Source organism: Tribolium castaneum, chromosome 1 (assembly GCF_031307605.1).
Source record: "Tribolium castaneum strain GA2 chromosome 1, icTriCast1.1, whole genome shotgun sequence".
Classification (NCBI taxonomy): domain Eukaryota; kingdom Metazoa; phylum Arthropoda; class Insecta; order Coleoptera; family Tenebrionidae; genus Tribolium; species Tribolium castaneum.
Genome location: NC_087394.1, coordinates 4,301,965 through 4,318,194, shown reverse-complemented (window position 1 = coordinate 4,318,194; position 16,230 = coordinate 4,301,965). Strand labels below are relative to the sequence as shown.

At 30.4% G+C, this 16,230-nt stretch overlaps 1 protein-coding gene across 4 annotated transcripts in view; it reads left to right on the top strand.

Moving 5' to 3' along the window:
- LOC103312157 (uncharacterized) overlaps nucleotides 1–11,460 on the top strand; it is an 81,635-nt gene extending 70,175 nt beyond the window's left edge. For 3 of the 4 annotated variants that reach the window (XM_064359884.1, XM_064359889.1, XM_064359881.1), the window contains exons 5-7: nucleotides 2,867–3,000; nucleotides 6,356–6,617; nucleotides 10,728–11,460. In XM_064359884.1, the coding sequence (XP_064215954.1) occupies nucleotides 2,867–3,000; nucleotides 6,356–6,617; nucleotides 10,728–10,816 (485 nt within the window). In that variant the 3' untranslated portion in view covers nucleotides 10,817–11,460. The remainder of the gene's footprint in view (nucleotides 1–2,866; nucleotides 3,001–6,355; nucleotides 6,618–10,727) is intronic. The other variant, XM_064359893.1, reaches the window with a different exon arrangement.
- The last annotated feature ends 4,770 nt before the right edge of the window (nucleotides 11,461–16,230 follow it).

Genomic DNA, 16,230 nt, shown 5'->3' with positions numbered 1-16,230 from the left:
ATGGTGGATGCGCCGGGTTAAAAATATTTAGTAGCTACGTCATTACATCAAAAGTTTGTCTGTTTTTTAGTAAACATTCTAGATTCATTTTTATAAACTTAAGCGCGTAATTTTAAAAAATTATAAGTCTTAGGACAAATAAAATGAAAACATTCTCAAAATCGATAAACGATTTCTTATCAACAGTTGCTCAACGAGTTATGATTTTTTTGTAATAGATGTTTCCAAATGTTTTTGGAATTGTTAAATTTTGCTTAAACTATTAGCTTTTGAATAAAAATTGTTACTGATTCAGATCAAAATATTGGCTGTTTTTAAATTTAATTATTATCGGTTATAAAAGCAAAAATGCTTTTAGTTGACTAAGATATCTTTGACAATACCGACAATCGGCTTCAAATTTAATTTTTTGTCTTGTATAATTTAATTAAAATGCGCGATTATCGAAAAATGTTTCTCTAAAATTGAAAAATGGTGGAGGCGCCGGGTTGAAAACTATTAGTTTTTCAAAAATTTTTATAAAATAATATTGTGGAATTACATATTCTTTGGTAAAATGCCAACACTGTCAAAAATCGGTGAACGATCTCCTAATATAAGTTGATCGAAAAGTTATATTTTTTTTAACAGACGTCTTTCACTTTCTCAGTTTCTCAAATTTGTTTATTATTAGTTTTTAAATAAAAAATAGCATGACATGGTTTAGATATCCTTGACAATTATACCCTGAAAAGACCGATAAGAATAGTGTATTTTTTATATGCGAAACTAAAGCTTAAAAAGTAAATAAGTTGATTTGCCGCAAGATCATGCGTCTAGACTACTATTTTTTTGTGGTAAAATTTAATTATATGTTTTAAGTGTAACTATTAAAAATAAGAAATTAGTTCGAAATAATTGAAATATCGTGAGATTGTCAAAAATATGATTTATATATATATATAAAGTTGAAAATTGGTGGATGCGCCGGGTTAAACATTAATAGTACTAGTTTCGTTACTGCATCAGCTTAATTTTTGAGAATTATAATTTGTAAGGTAAAATACAAACACCGCCCACATCACTAAACGATATCCTACCAAAAGTTATAGTTGTTATAAATGACGAAACGTTTTCAAAATGTTTACATTTTTGGAAATGTAAAATGTAATTGTACTAAAACTATTGAAAATTTGACTGATTCAGATCAAAATGTCGGCCAAGAACCTTAAAACCACCCATTATAAAATATCTACCTACATACTTGTACTTTTCACATACTCAAATTTTATTACTATAGGTTCTGTAACGAAAAAAAAGAATTTTTGCGGAGAATCTGATTATTTGTTGTAACAACAATTAAGAATTCAGTTTAAAATAAATCTGAAAAGAAAAATTTTACTACACTTTCGATAAAAATGGTGGATGCGCCGGGCAAAAAATTTATTGTAGTTTGTTCATTGCCTAGAAGAAAAAGATGTGTCTTAATTTTCTGAAATTAAGGTAAAATGCAAATACTGTCGAAATCGGTGAACGATTTTCTATCAAGATTTGTTAAAAAATTTATAGTCTTTCCAATGGAGACATCCAAAGTTTTAAATTCACTAAAACTCTTGGCTTTTGAATAAAAATGTTTATTGATTCAGATTTACTTCACCTACCCACAAACATGTATTTCTTACATTCTCAAATTCGATTCACTACTAGTTCTAAATTAAAAAAAGTTCACTTGGTTTCGATATCTTTGATAATTTGACAAACTACCGAAAAAATTACTCAAATTTGATTTCGTTTATACCCAAAAAAAACCGAAAAGAATAATGAATAATTTGTTTTTGAAATTATGCCAAGCTAGAATCGAAAAGAATGAAACAAAAGTGTTAGTTTCTTACAATTCTTTTTAAATTTTTAGTATCATGTTTCTTCAAATTTTTAAAATTTCAACATTCGATCACTGAAAAGTGTCTGTGATAGAAAATAAACTTTAACAGATTTAGATATCGTTGAATCTTTGATATTAGTCAAATCCAAATTTTACAAACAACAAATGAAATTACTAGAATAATTTTCTACCCTAAAAAATTTTTTGGCAAAAATTTCGAAAAATGTTTTCTTACTCAAACATAATTATTAATCTTTTAGAGGTGAACATGGTGTAAAATTTAGAAAATTTAATTTTTCTTTTAATCATTAAAACTTACTTTTTTGCTTAACTAGGGCTGCAAAAAATTAAATTATGTGACGAATTGCTCAGATTATTTCGTATTTATTTTTTTAACATTTTAACACGTTTTTAACTTTAATCGTAAATTTCGGAGCACCTGTATATGATTACTAGAGTCGTTGAGCTAGACTCCGTACTTTTCGTCAGTTTTAAAAGCATATTGACATTTTGGTAGATTTGCATTTCCTCTTCGAGTGTAACATGAAGCGACTTTTTTATTTCGAACACCTTCAAGCAGGAATAATTGGGGCACTTTCACACTCCGCTTTAAAGTGCTATGCGCTTAGCATGCCTCTTCTTAATTAAGATGCCCACTCCCCTCTCTCACATCTACTTTTCCATTATTCAGTAGTGCTCGCTGAATAAATATTGAATAGTAGCAAAGAGCGAGAGCTAGTCTAGGTGTATCTAAGCTTTCGTAATTGCTTTATTCAGCTCTAACAATAGGGGCAAATATAGTGCGTTACAAAAGTGTGCTACATAAATTTTGCTTTAGCTACTAAATGAAATTTGTTGGTGGAAATCCTCGCAACTTTATTTTAATTAATAGGCGCTTTATTTCGATTTTATTTACACTGGCAAGTGTTGGAGCCGGTTTTAATTAATACCACTTGTCTCAAGAGCTCACACACACACGCAAACTGATCAAAATTTTTGTTGCAGCTTTCCCACAAGAGGACCCCGTCATTACTGGCGTGGAAATGCAATATCAGATCGGCGACGAGATTACACTTAACTGTACTTCAGGAAAGAGCCATCCGGCCTCCATCCTTCACTGGTACATCAACGAACAACAGGTACGATATAAAAGCACTCGACTCCGAACGACGATAACTAAATAAACATCAATATATCAAGAAGCAACATTGTTGCCAAGAGAAACCGATCTTTTATTCCGCTTCGGTGAAGCCCCGGAATCGACCCAGTTATAGCAGCAATTCCAAAAATGGTCACAAGTGGCACTTACCTTGATTAGCAAATAGATAAAATAATTCCGTTCGTTTCCCGTGAATTTTAATTTCACATTTTCCTTGAGAATTATTTATGCGGAGATTTCGCCCCACAATAAGAGCTAAAAATAGCGTGAACGAAGTGTGATCTTTGGCGCTTAAATAAATTTCAAAGAAGTCGCAAGAGCTCGCCGGATATAAATATGCAAAATGAAATTGCAGATTACATTTTATGTGTTTGTTATCGTTTGTTGCAACAGACATAATGAGTAAATCAAACAATAATATATCAGGCAATTTTATCTGGTAATGAATTCGATTACCTAATTATTCCAGCTACCATTAATAAATAACTATTTTGAAATATGTTCAAATCAAAACAAAGCAGCACAAAAACGTTAATCATCATGTAAATACGTGACCTGACCAAATGCTATATGGTTTAGCACTGTTGTATGGTACAGTAAATCAAACGAACAGTTTTATTACCATTTTTATTAAAATTGTCGACGTTTTGAAATCACTAGAACATCGAAGTGATAAATTAGACAATACAAATGCAGCTACTGGAAGGAGATTATTTTCTTGAAATGTAGGCGAAAAAAATGTTACTAGTAATGCAGGATTAAGCATAATTTTGTACTAAAAATTATCGACTCGAGATAAATAATGTCTAGAGTTCTACATGATTTTGGTGGGATTACTTTATATCCGATTTAAAACCAATTTATTATCAATTTCTTTAGATCGGGGCATTATTATTTTTGGGTTCATACGTTTTTACTGTTCACTTTTTTGTAAAAGTTAAGGGAATAAGCTGTCAAATATAAAAATTTTGTTTCAAGGATATTTTGTGTTGTGCAGGTGTTTTTTGTGATCACTACATTTTTACTATCTACAGAAATTGGGTATACAGTGTGTCTTCTCGAGTTGGTAGAGTCTAATTATCGACCTTTAAATCTTAAAAAACTATCACCTAAATTGGTATTTTTTTCCTATCTAGTATCTGGTCTTGAATTTATTGTTAATTTTTTTTTAATTAAAAATTTGTTGTAATAATTTATATCATTTATGGACATTTGATCTTTTTTATTTCTTATTAATGTATTTAATTTTGTTCTTACATAATATGAATACGAAAATAGTTTTTTGAAACCACCAAAATGCTACTGAGAAAAACAGTATAGAAAAAGAAAAAAGAAAAAAAGAAAGTAGAGATAAACAATGAAAAAGAAAAAAAAATGACTAAACTTCTGAAGCTAGAAATAATGTAAAAAAAAACAAAATAAGAAAAACAGTAGGAACATAGAAAGTTGTATAAACTAGCAAAAGAAAGAAGAAAAATACAGAAAAATACAGGAAAATAAAAAACAATTAAAATGTGTCTATTTTATCGTTATTATTTAATAGAATATTGCATTTTCGATTGTAGTTTCTAATACCAATGATTTTGATCAAGTCTGCTTTGTTTTTGAAAAAAAAAAGATACATTTTGATCGCTCTTTTACATTTTTTTCTGAAATAATAAATAGATCAACAAATATGTAGCTATTGTAAAACTATTGTTGTTAAGAATGTGATTTTTTTTAAATGCAAGCGACTATAGTTTTACTAATAATGAAAAGAAAGATTGATTAATTTACATTGTTTTAAATATTTGAGGTGATAAGTAAAATTCCTCATAAATTCTGGCAACATTTTTGCTTTACAAAAAGATAAACTCTGCTCAAAGTAAATGTCTAGAATTCTACATTCTCCTACTGTGATCACTTTATACTCCAACCTACAGCAGAACTTCTCAACAACGGACATCAGTGGAGATTTTTTAATTGTCTGTTGTGGAAAGGTGTCCACTAAATGATGTAAAAAAATTTTAATATAGGTTTTGTTACCTTACTAGTAAAATGTCCGTTGTGAAGAAGTGTCCGTTATTCGGAGGTGTCCGTTAAGGAAAGTTTTACTGTAATAATTTATATACAGGATATTTCAGAAATGAGTTATAATACAGAATACAAACTTATGTTTTATTATTCCATTATTTTTTTGTTTTACCAGAAACTTTTAATAATAATAATATTTTGTTTTAATCATTTGTAGACAAAAAATAAGCATTTTTTTATTTATTTTATTTTTTTCTTGAGTAAAAATGTGAAAACTGTTTTTTGGAATTATTTAGATGCTGCTGATAAATAAACACACAAAAAAAAACTAAAAAAATAAAATCTAAAAAAGAAAGTGGTAACATAACAAAACAAATAATTGACGAGACAGAAAAAAATCACAAAAGTATAGAAACAAGAGGTAAAAAATCAATCAAAATGTCTGTTTTATCGTTATAATGTGTTAGACTAAAACTAAGAAAAGAAAGTTTTTCATAACTTTAAAGAGAAAAGTTCAAGCTTAAATCAGTACTAGTTGTTTAATGCATTTCAATTAAAAACGTAAAAACATAAAGAAGGTTGCAAAAAGTTGAATAACTTAAGAGAAATTAATGGAATACCTTATTTTTCAGTTTTTCTCTATTAAAATTTTCTCTAAAAAATTCTCTAACATTAATAAATAAAACGATATTTGAATTTAAATATTAATTAGAACAACAATGCTATAAATAATGGCTTAATAATAATAATAATGTTATAATATTGGCTTAAGCGTATAGTTATTTCTTATTATTAGCTGACTTTTTTTACAAAAATACTTTGGGCTATTAGATCCTTTTATTACAAAACAAATCTCACAATACATAACAGAAAACGTTTCGGCATAAAAAGGGCATCATCAGCTCCAAATTACAACGAAACAACAAACGTCTTTAACACATTAAAAGGCGAAATTTGCGAACATTAGGCGCAGGACTCGTAAAGTTATGTGAAACATCCTGTATATGACGATGATGTCTGAACAATTAGAAAATGTAAAGAAGTGACGTAAGTCTTAGATTTTTTAAAAGACAAAATAATTTTCAAAATTTTCTGGCCGTAGAAAAAAATTATTATATAACTCGTTAGTCACTCAATTTATTAAAACTTTGCCTCTTAGCAAACTTTATAAATAACATACTGTCACCACCTAATTTTTGATTATTATAAAATTGTAATAGTAATTTGCTTATTTATTTATTTATTGGCACGTAAAGTGTTTTTAAAGTTTTTTGCTTTTTTATTATGTACTTTATTTATCTGAGAATTGTTTCTGTGTGCAGGTAACGAGCCAGAACGCCCTGATTCGCTACGCCCCGATCCACCACCGCCAGGGTTTGATAACAACGACCCTTGGGCTGCGGTTCACCCTCGGTGCCCATCACTTCCAAGGCGGTTCAATGAAAGTCAAGTGCATGGCGTCGGTGTCACCGGCGTTGTGGCGCAGCGACCGCGAAAGCGTCGTCCAGAACTTGCCGATTAAGGACATGCGAGAGGCCCTCCTTCTCGGTGAGTGGACCACCTTCATCCAATCCCCCTGGCATGGTGTGTATTACACGATCATATCGTTGTCGATTGTGCTGTTGTGGCGACATTGTTAATGCCTGCGTGCGAATAAAAGGCTCCAGCCTCGAGGCGTGCTGGTAATTAAAGGGGCCTTTTTGCAAAAGGATTAATTGCGGCGATTCGATTCAAAACACTGAATTTTTCAACTTACAGTTTTTGTAATGAGGAATAATGCGCGTTTTTTATCAATGGGGGTGGGTTTTTTAAGGGTATTGTGTAATTTGGTTACGCAGAGAATGGAAACTGGTAGATGTGCTATTATTTAATTATTGTTATTGAATTATTTCCTTTTAAATTTAAAAATTATGACCTAAAAGTGTTACCACCAAAATGAAGAGTTCGAAAATTTTCCAATCTTTTCTTTTGACTAATTAACAAGTTCGGAATGTTTTGAACTAAACGTATATAAAATGATCTAGGGAATGGATTGGCACCGAGAAAGTTGCAAAATTTTCAATAGTTTTTACGAAAACGATTAGCCACAGAGCAAGTATTTTTTTTTTTTAGAAAATGAAAATAATTAAAAGAGTTTTCCAATGATAGTACTGATAGTAAATTCGCGACAAAAATTGAAAAAATCAAACATCAAAAATTTCAACATATGGACTTTTTTTGACTTTTAACAACTGTAGAGGAATGTAAGGGCATATACAAGTTCAAAAACCTACAATAGAACGAGTTTAAAAAAAAATAATTTTTTAGTGAATCAGGAAGTTTTAGCAAAAAAATTCAAAATTTTAAATTTCGTGGAAAGTTGGTGTAATACAGAAAATGAGCCGCTAAATTTACTGGAACAAACCGCATTGCTCTACGACTTTTAGTCTTTGAGTTATGAATTTTTTTGTTGAAAAGTTATTACGCAAAAAAATTTAAAATTTTTTAATTTTTGTAAAAATTTTTTATATTATGTAAAATGAGCCTTAAAATTCAATGGAATAAACCGCATTGCTCTACGACTTTTAATTTTTTTTTATGAATTTTTTTCGTGAAAAATTTTGATCGCCTCTGTAGCCGGAACCGTTGCCCGGAGCGGCTTCGGGTTTGGACGAAAAAATAGACAAAAATAAGCGCTATCAGATGGATTTTTGCTCGTTATTCTAAGTCTTACAGTTTTCGAGAAAAATGCAAAAAAATGTTTTCATTTTCCCTTTTTTTTAATTTTCAACCGCCAATTACCGCGAAACTATTAGAGTTATCGAGAAACGGAAAAATGGAGGACAACCAGAATAAAACTCTACAAAATGGCATTAGACACAAGGCGATATCGCGCAAAAAAAATTTCAATATTTAAACGCCGATTACGGCCAAACTAAAAGAGCTAGGAGAAAACGCTTTTTTAAATCGGAAAGAGCACATCAAAATCTATAAGATGGAATTAGTTTTATTTGATTTTGGGACACTTTAAAAATTGACCGATTTCTAAGGGGGGGGTGTTAATTTTTTTTTAATTTTTTTTATTTTCTCATTTACGGCTAAACTATTCTAAAAAGTGGAACTATTTTGATTCACACCTATGCAAAATGATCCGAGGAATCGATTGGAATCAAGAAAAGTGCCAAATTCCCAATAGTTTTTAGTTATGAATGTTTGTGTACGTGATCTAATTTTTGCTTTTATTTGCATTTTCTCAAAAACTATAAGTCGGACAACAATAAGCTTTTTTGCAAATGATAGATCATTAAAAGAGTTTTCCAAAGATAGTACACATCATAGGGTTATCTCTCATAGTTCCGGAGTTATTGCTTGATAAATGATCCGGGTACCAGAAGTCGACAAAATTCGCGACAAAAATTGAAAAAATCAAACATCAAAAATTCGAACATATGGACTTTTTTTTGACTTTTAACAACTGTCGAGAAATGTAAGGGCATATACAAGTCCAAAAACCTACGATAGAACGAGTTTTAAAAAAATTTATTTTTTTCACCTTTTTAAAGGTAAGTGTATTTACTCAGGAAGTTTTAGCAAAAAAATTCAAAATTTTAAATCTCGTGAAAAGTTGGTGTAATACAGAAAATGAGCCGCTGAATTCACTGGAACAAACCGCATTGCTCTATGACTTTTAGTTTTTGAGTTATGAATTTTTTTGTTGAAAAATTATTACGCAAAAAATTAAAAATTTTTTTATTTTTGTAAAAAATTGACATAATATGTAAAATGAGCCGTAAAATTCAATGGAACACACCGCATTGCTCTACGACTTTTAGTTTTTTTTTAATGATTTTTTTTAGTGAAAAATTTTGATCGCTTCTGTAGCCGGAACCGTTGCCCGGAGCGACTTCGGGTTTGGACGAAAAAATAGACAAAAATAAGCGCTATCAGATGGATTTTCGTTTGTTGCTCTAAGTCTTACAGTTTCCGAGAAAAATGCATAAAAAAGTTTCTATTTTCCCTTTTTTTCAATTTTCAACCGCCAATTACGGCGAAACTATTAGAATTATCGAGAAACGAAAAAATGGAGGACAACCGGAATAAAAAACTTTACAAAATGGCATAGGACTCAAGGCAATATCTCGCAAAAAAAATTTTCAATTTTCAAACGCCGATTACGGCCAAACTAAAAGAGCTAAGAGAAAACGCTTTTTTAGATCGGAAAGAGCACATCAAAATCTATAAGATAGAATCGGTTTTATTTGATTTTAGGGCACTTTAAAAATTGACCGATTTCTAAGGGGGGGGTGCTAATTTTTTTTTAATTTTTTTTATTTTCTCATTTACGGCTAAACTATTCTAAAAAGTGGAAGTATTTTGATTCATACCTATGCAAAATGATCCGAGGAATCGATTGGAATCAAGAAAAGCGCCAAATTCCCAATAGTTTTTTAGTTATGAATTTTTGTGTACGTGATCTAATTTTTGCTTTTATTTGCATTTTCTCGAAAACTATAAGTCGGACAACAATAAGCTTTTTTACAGATGATAGATCATTAAAAGAGCTTTCCAAAGATAGTACACATCATAGGGTTATCTCTCATAGTTCCGGAGTTATTGCTTGATAAATGATCCGGGTACCAGAAATCGACAAAATTCGCGACAAAAATTGAAAAAATCAAACCTCAAAAATTCGAACATATGAACTTTTTTTTGACTTTTAACAACCGTAGAGGAATGTAAGGGCATATACAAGTCCAAAAACCTACGATATAACGAGTTTTAAAAAAATTTAATTTTTTCACCTTTTTGAAGGTAAGTGCATTTATTACTCAGGAAGTTTTAGCAAAAAAATTCAAAATTTTAAATTTCGTGGAAAGTTGGTATAATACAGAAAATGAGCCGCTGAATTTACTGGAACAAACGCATTGCTCTACGACTTTTAGTTTTTGAGTTATGAATTTTTTTGTTGAAAAATTATTACGCAAAAAATTAAAAATTTTTAATTCTTGTAAAAAATTGATATAATATGTAAAATGAGCCGTAGAATTTAATAGAATAAACCATGTTATTCTACGACTTTTAGTTTTTTTTATGAAATAATTTTATGAAATATTTTTTTTAATTTTAGAATTTTTTGCTTACTTTGAAAATTGTGTAAAATCAAGTTAGGCTGTAATAAACTAATAAAAGCAACAATTCTATTCGATTGACCTCAAACAAAAAATGTATTTTTCGTTAAGGTAAAAGCATATCGACGTTTTGATTTATTTCACGTTAAAAAAGCATCATTAATAATTTGTTATTTACAAGAGAAAACTATTTTCAATTACCGTGACTACGATCACATTTTTCCGACGCTTCAATTTCAAAAACAACTCGCTAATTTGCCTCGTTTTTCTTACGTTGGTTGTTGACAAAACACTAACTCCATAAACAGGGCATTATTTCGCAAAAATGATATTACCTAACTCCATTATGGGCGGCATTACACCCGTTATCGCACACCTGCGTCTGCAACCCGACACGTTCTCCATCATTAGTCAGCTTAAGGTCAGGGTAAATCCCCCAGAAGTCAAAAATAAATTTGATTCAAGCCGATGAATTTTTAACCATCCAATCGGAGACAAAAACAATTGTGCCCAACCAATAGTTTGCATTAATAATGTCGCCGAGTTTGGTTCATGAATTGTTAATAGCGCCCCTTGTTTTTTCCAGTGAAAAATTCCACCACCAGGACGTCGAAATCTTCCCCCCTCCTCCGTCTGGTGGTCCTGCTCTTCGTCACAGTTTTCGCTCTGACGTAATGTGATAAATAGTTTTGTAAAAACGTGACATTGTGTGAGTGGTGCGCCCTGAAGACGTCGTAAACGCCCGAAACGACCTAATAATAACGTGGTGATTTACAGTGCGGCGCAATAAACTCAGCATTTAGACCCAGAAATGACCCCAAGTCTTCATCCGCCTCCTAAAAATCAAAACGTAGGCTTAATTTTGATCGATTGTACCAAGCTAGGAGATGGCGTGCAGGTGCCCTAGACTGTACGTGTTTTCGTAATGTGATAATTTTTTTTAATGTAATGAAACACTAGTGTAAGGTATTGACGCTTTCCGCTGTTAAAACTTTCATTACGACGGTTTTACTTGAGCCAAAGTCCAGGTTTTGGGTTTTTGAGCTAGACATTGGCCCAAAATTTGGACTTTCTTGTGTATGTTCTGGAGGGGCGTCTTTGACGCCCCTCCACAGTTATAACTCTACGAAATGCTTTTGCACAATGTACATACTAAATAGGCTATATAAATACAATCAATCATGTTTTGATAATTAAGCAAAAAAATTCTATTTATTTTCCATCATCCATTGTAAAAAGAAGCATATTTTTATCGTTTGTCAACGATTCAAAAAATATTACAATAAAGATGAATAAAGTGTGACTTGAATGTTATTCGACTTTTGTGTTTTATTCATTTCGAGCATTTACGACACCTCATTTACACTAAAAACGGACTTTTACGGCGTGTTGGGAGAAGGGTCGCTTTGTTAATTTTTAATTAAATGGTGAAACTTTATAGTTGGACGAAAAATTAAAAAGGTAAGTATTGGAGTTTTTAATGTATTCACAGGCAAACACGTAATCTCGTCCCCTGATCAAAAATTTATTAAGTTTTAAACTAAAAGGTGAAAATTGCTTGAGCAACATGTGGTCTTAATGTCTTCATTAACATTGTCCACATGGTTTTGTTGGCACATAATCGGCTAAAATTGTTTGAACAATAATTCTTTTTTATCTAATCAAGGCGTGTTTATTATTCATTTCTGTCATGTTTTGGTGTTACATGTTACTTGGACTGGATTGTTTGCATTTTTTAGACTCGATTTACTAGCACTGTGCCCATTGTTGGCTTGGTTTTAGTGTTTGGTTATGCGTTAATGTAATGCTTTTGTTATGTTATCTAAAATTTTAATTACATGTTGATCCATTAATTAATTATTTAATAATAAATTAAATAAAGCTAATAATAAATTAACTCAAAATAGTAAACAATTACCATTTAATATTTAAGTTAACTTTGTATTTCGTTCTAAAAGCTTTGAAATAAAATTATCCAACATTTCTCTACATAAGAACTAGAATAAAAAATGATAGTAAATCGCTGTAGGACATAAGTAGGACAAAATTTTTAAACAAATTTTAAACTGACAAAAATGGTGTAAACTATAATTTTTTCATTGCACTTATTAAGTAAAATTAAAATTTTACACTGATAGATTTTTGTTTAATAATAACCTGGTTTAAAAAAAATCGATAGAAGTGGGTAAAAAGATTAGATAGTGGATGATTAGATCTGGGTGATGTTTTACTCAGAATACAAAATTTGTTAAATTAGTAAATTTCCTGGTTCAAATCAATTTTATTTCTCAACTTTTTTAATTAAGACATTGGATTTTGAAAAATGAAAATATTTTTGAATTTTGTAAATGTCATCTAATATTTTCTTATTGTTTATAACATTCCGTTTCTTTATCTTTCTAACAGATATAAAAAATAAAACAAAAGTATTAAAAATAAACCAACACAAGTTTAAAAGAATCATGCTTATTACTTAATATAAAATCTAAATGAGAACAAAAAAAAATAAAAATTATTTTTTACAAAGTAAGACAAGTGCGTTCACTTATTATTATCTGTAGCTTTTTTATTTATTTTTTACTTGCTTTTTATTTGGTATTTTTAAAAAACTTCTATCTACTAAATTAATTCAAACCCATCTGTTATTTTGTATAGAGTAACAGTTTGTACGATCAAGCATTAAACTGCAAGGTTTGTTTTATAATGTAACTAGTTTTTACCTAATTGTTTTCAGTTGTAGTAAAATGAACTTATCTTTCGCCGAAACATAAAATCGCATTCTTTATGATAATATCAATAATTGTAGTAATAACTTGTAATTTAAAAAATGACGATAGACCAAGGCATATTTAAAAGATTATGCCTTAAAGGCATTTTTAAAGCTCGACTGTGTTTTTAAACTTTAAGAGCTTTAAACCTTGATTGTTGCGATTTTTAGCCAACACCTTGTACAAGGGAGCATTAAAATATAGTGTGTTTAAATCAATTATAAGGTAAAAACAGTTACAATAAAAATGCTGTCAGTTATAGTAAAGCACAATTAAACCTTTCGCCTAAATGACCATGGTTTTTATTTATGTTTTATTTTTTTAATATTATCGAGTCATTGTATTGTTATTAATATACAAAGAAATAGTTCAACTGAATTTGACCAGAGTATGGCATTTTCAGTTGTAAAAAAACAAAAAAATAGTCCTTTTTTTGTTCATTATTTTTTATTTTTGAAAAAAGGAAATGTTTTACATTAAATATCTGAAAGTATTGTTAAAAGTTTATAGACATGGGCATAGTCCAAAAAAAATTATAACCTGAGTAAAGCATTTTTAAAGCTAAATTGTGCAACAAAATGTTTTTAAATACCCGAAAGCTCTTCTTGTTCTTTATTCTTTATCCTGGTAGCGGCTTTTAGTAAACAAATGTCGACAATATACATAAAATAAAAGCAAATGGCTGAAAATTCAAAACACTGACAAGGGCATGTTTAAACTCTAAGTGTGTAGCAGAGGTTACATTGTTAGTAAATTTTGTATAGTTATTAATATACAAAAGTATAGTTTAAATGATTTTGACCAAAGTAGGGCATTTTCAGTTGTAAAAAATAAAAAAAATAGTCAATTGCTTTGTTCATTATTTTTTATTTTGGAAAAAAGAAAGTGTATTATATTAAATAATTAGAGGTATTGTTAACAGTGTATAGACATGGGCATAGTCCAAATGACTTTATAACCTGAGAAAGGCATTTTACAGCTAAATTTTGCAACAAGATGTTTTTAAATGTCCGAAAGCTCTTTTGTACTTTATTTTTTAACCTGGTAGCGGCAAATATCGACAAAATACATAATATAATAACAAATGCCTGAAAACTTAAAACACTAGCAAGGGCATGTTTAAACTCCAAGTGTGTAGCAGAAGTTACATTGTTAGTAAATTTTGATAACAAACACAATTTTTAGAAAAAAATCCTTAATCCGTTCTCCAGAAGCTACATTGAGTTATTATTTGGAATCAAACGTTTCATTAACTTATGAATTTACTTTTAATTCGCCTCTTTTAAGCCGGCTCTAGCCAATTTAAAAATTCCATGTTTTGCTGTGGCCGTAAATTTTAATAAAATTAGATCTTGCTCATTTCCCCTTCAAACATTTTTTCTTGGCAAAAAGATTAAGTTCGCTTCCAGCAATCCTCAGCTCCTGAAATAATTTTTTCATCATTTTCGCCATTACATCAGCAAATGGCGAAACCGCAGAGCTAAGAGTCTCGTTATTGTGTGAGCCCCGAAAGCCGTCGGCAAGCCGGCGAAAATTAGGTTAATATTTAAAAACAACACCTCGCAGGCTGCTTGTGCCCCCTCGGAGGCTTGCCCCGCTTAATATACCTACCTTTGTTAGAAGCCACAAAAACGGCGGCATCCTCTGTCTATATTCGCCGGAAAGGCGGGTGCACAGGTGGTTTGTTTCTAACAACAACCTCCAACATCAACACGACTTGAGCCGCGAGCGTGTTGTGTTTTAGGGCTGCTTCTTGCGAATTGATTCATATATTATGGTAATAATAACCAGAGGAGTTGGCGTGTCGCTAACTTCGGGGATCTATGTAAGCAAGGACGACACACACAGAGATTACCAACTACTTGCAAACATTAATATTGCATTATGCATGTGTGAAATGCACAACTTGCCAACTCTGGATTAGCTTAATTGGAGATGAAAGCTGCACCAGACACGACTTTAAAGTCGCTTTTTACGACGGGACAAAAGCTGACAATGATGACACTGTTCAAAAAGTGCGCATTAGCGCAATCATTTGCTGAATTTTTAATACAAAGCATTTGCAATTGAAGGACGTAACATAACTCTTCCTTTCGTAGAGTTTGTTTTTATAATAAAATAATGTTTGCATTTTCCCAAGTGCCTGATGTGTTCTGGGTCCAAAAATAGATCGCCAGGAGCCACGCTAATTGTACCTCAGTTGCAGACTTGGAAGAAATAGGTGCCAAATTACATTTTTAAGTCTCAGAAGCCTCATAAAGCAGGAAATTGAATTTTTAGACGTCAAAATCGTGATAAAAATAATTTGTTTCCTATGATGTCGAATTTAATTTATTGTCAAATTTTTTGAATTGTTTTGTACATCATAAGACGTTATTTGTTAATTTTTTCAACAGGTATTTGCTTATGGTTCCAAAACTTAACTTAAAGATTCAACATTGAAGAGCTATATCTCGTGAGAAAAGGCTCAAACAATTTTTGTCAAAGAAACTTTTAATTTAGTTTGATGTCCTTTATCAAGGCATGTCCGGTACTTTTAAATCACTGTATTGCTTGAAAACACCTTCTACTGTTGGTAATTTTTATTAAAGTATTCGTATTCGTAGTTGGCTAGTCTTTTATTTCACTTTTCTTTAAAAACGTCTATAAAGTGGTAGTTTTCAGTACTCTTCAGTCATTAATGAAATCACTCTGGTCTATCGACTCAAAGAGTAAAAACTGTAAAGAAACATTTAACTTAACATTTAACTTTTGCGACTTGGTATAATAAACATTTATTTTCTAATACTCGTAGTTTTTTATGAATCTGAATTTCAGCTTAAAAATGTGCTTTTAATAGCAAAAAAAACTCTCTTTATCAAAATTTTCCAAACAATAGTAGAATGTGTTTCTTGAACTTAATATTAAAAAAATTAAGTACTATTTCAAAAAAAGATACTTAAATGACACAGAGTAATTCCGATAAGTTCAGAAGACATTTTGTTTAAAACCTGGTTTTATTGTAGTTCTGTTTGTGTGCAAAATTTTGGCAAAAAAACTGCTTTAAGAGCACAAAAATTATGCCTCTACATTATTTAAACTTGTACACTGCACATTTGACTTTTTAAAATGCCTTCGTCAGGTCGTAGAGTCTTGGATTATGCCTTCGTCCATAAATAACTGGTAAATAATAAAAGTTTTAATTTTTAGACATATTGTATTATTGTAATTTTCTATAGTAGATTCAATTACTTGAAAAATGCCCTTTTTTCTTAAACTTAAAAGTAAATATAAATGCTTAAAAAAAGTTCCAGTTTTTAAAGTAAGTATGCCTACACAACA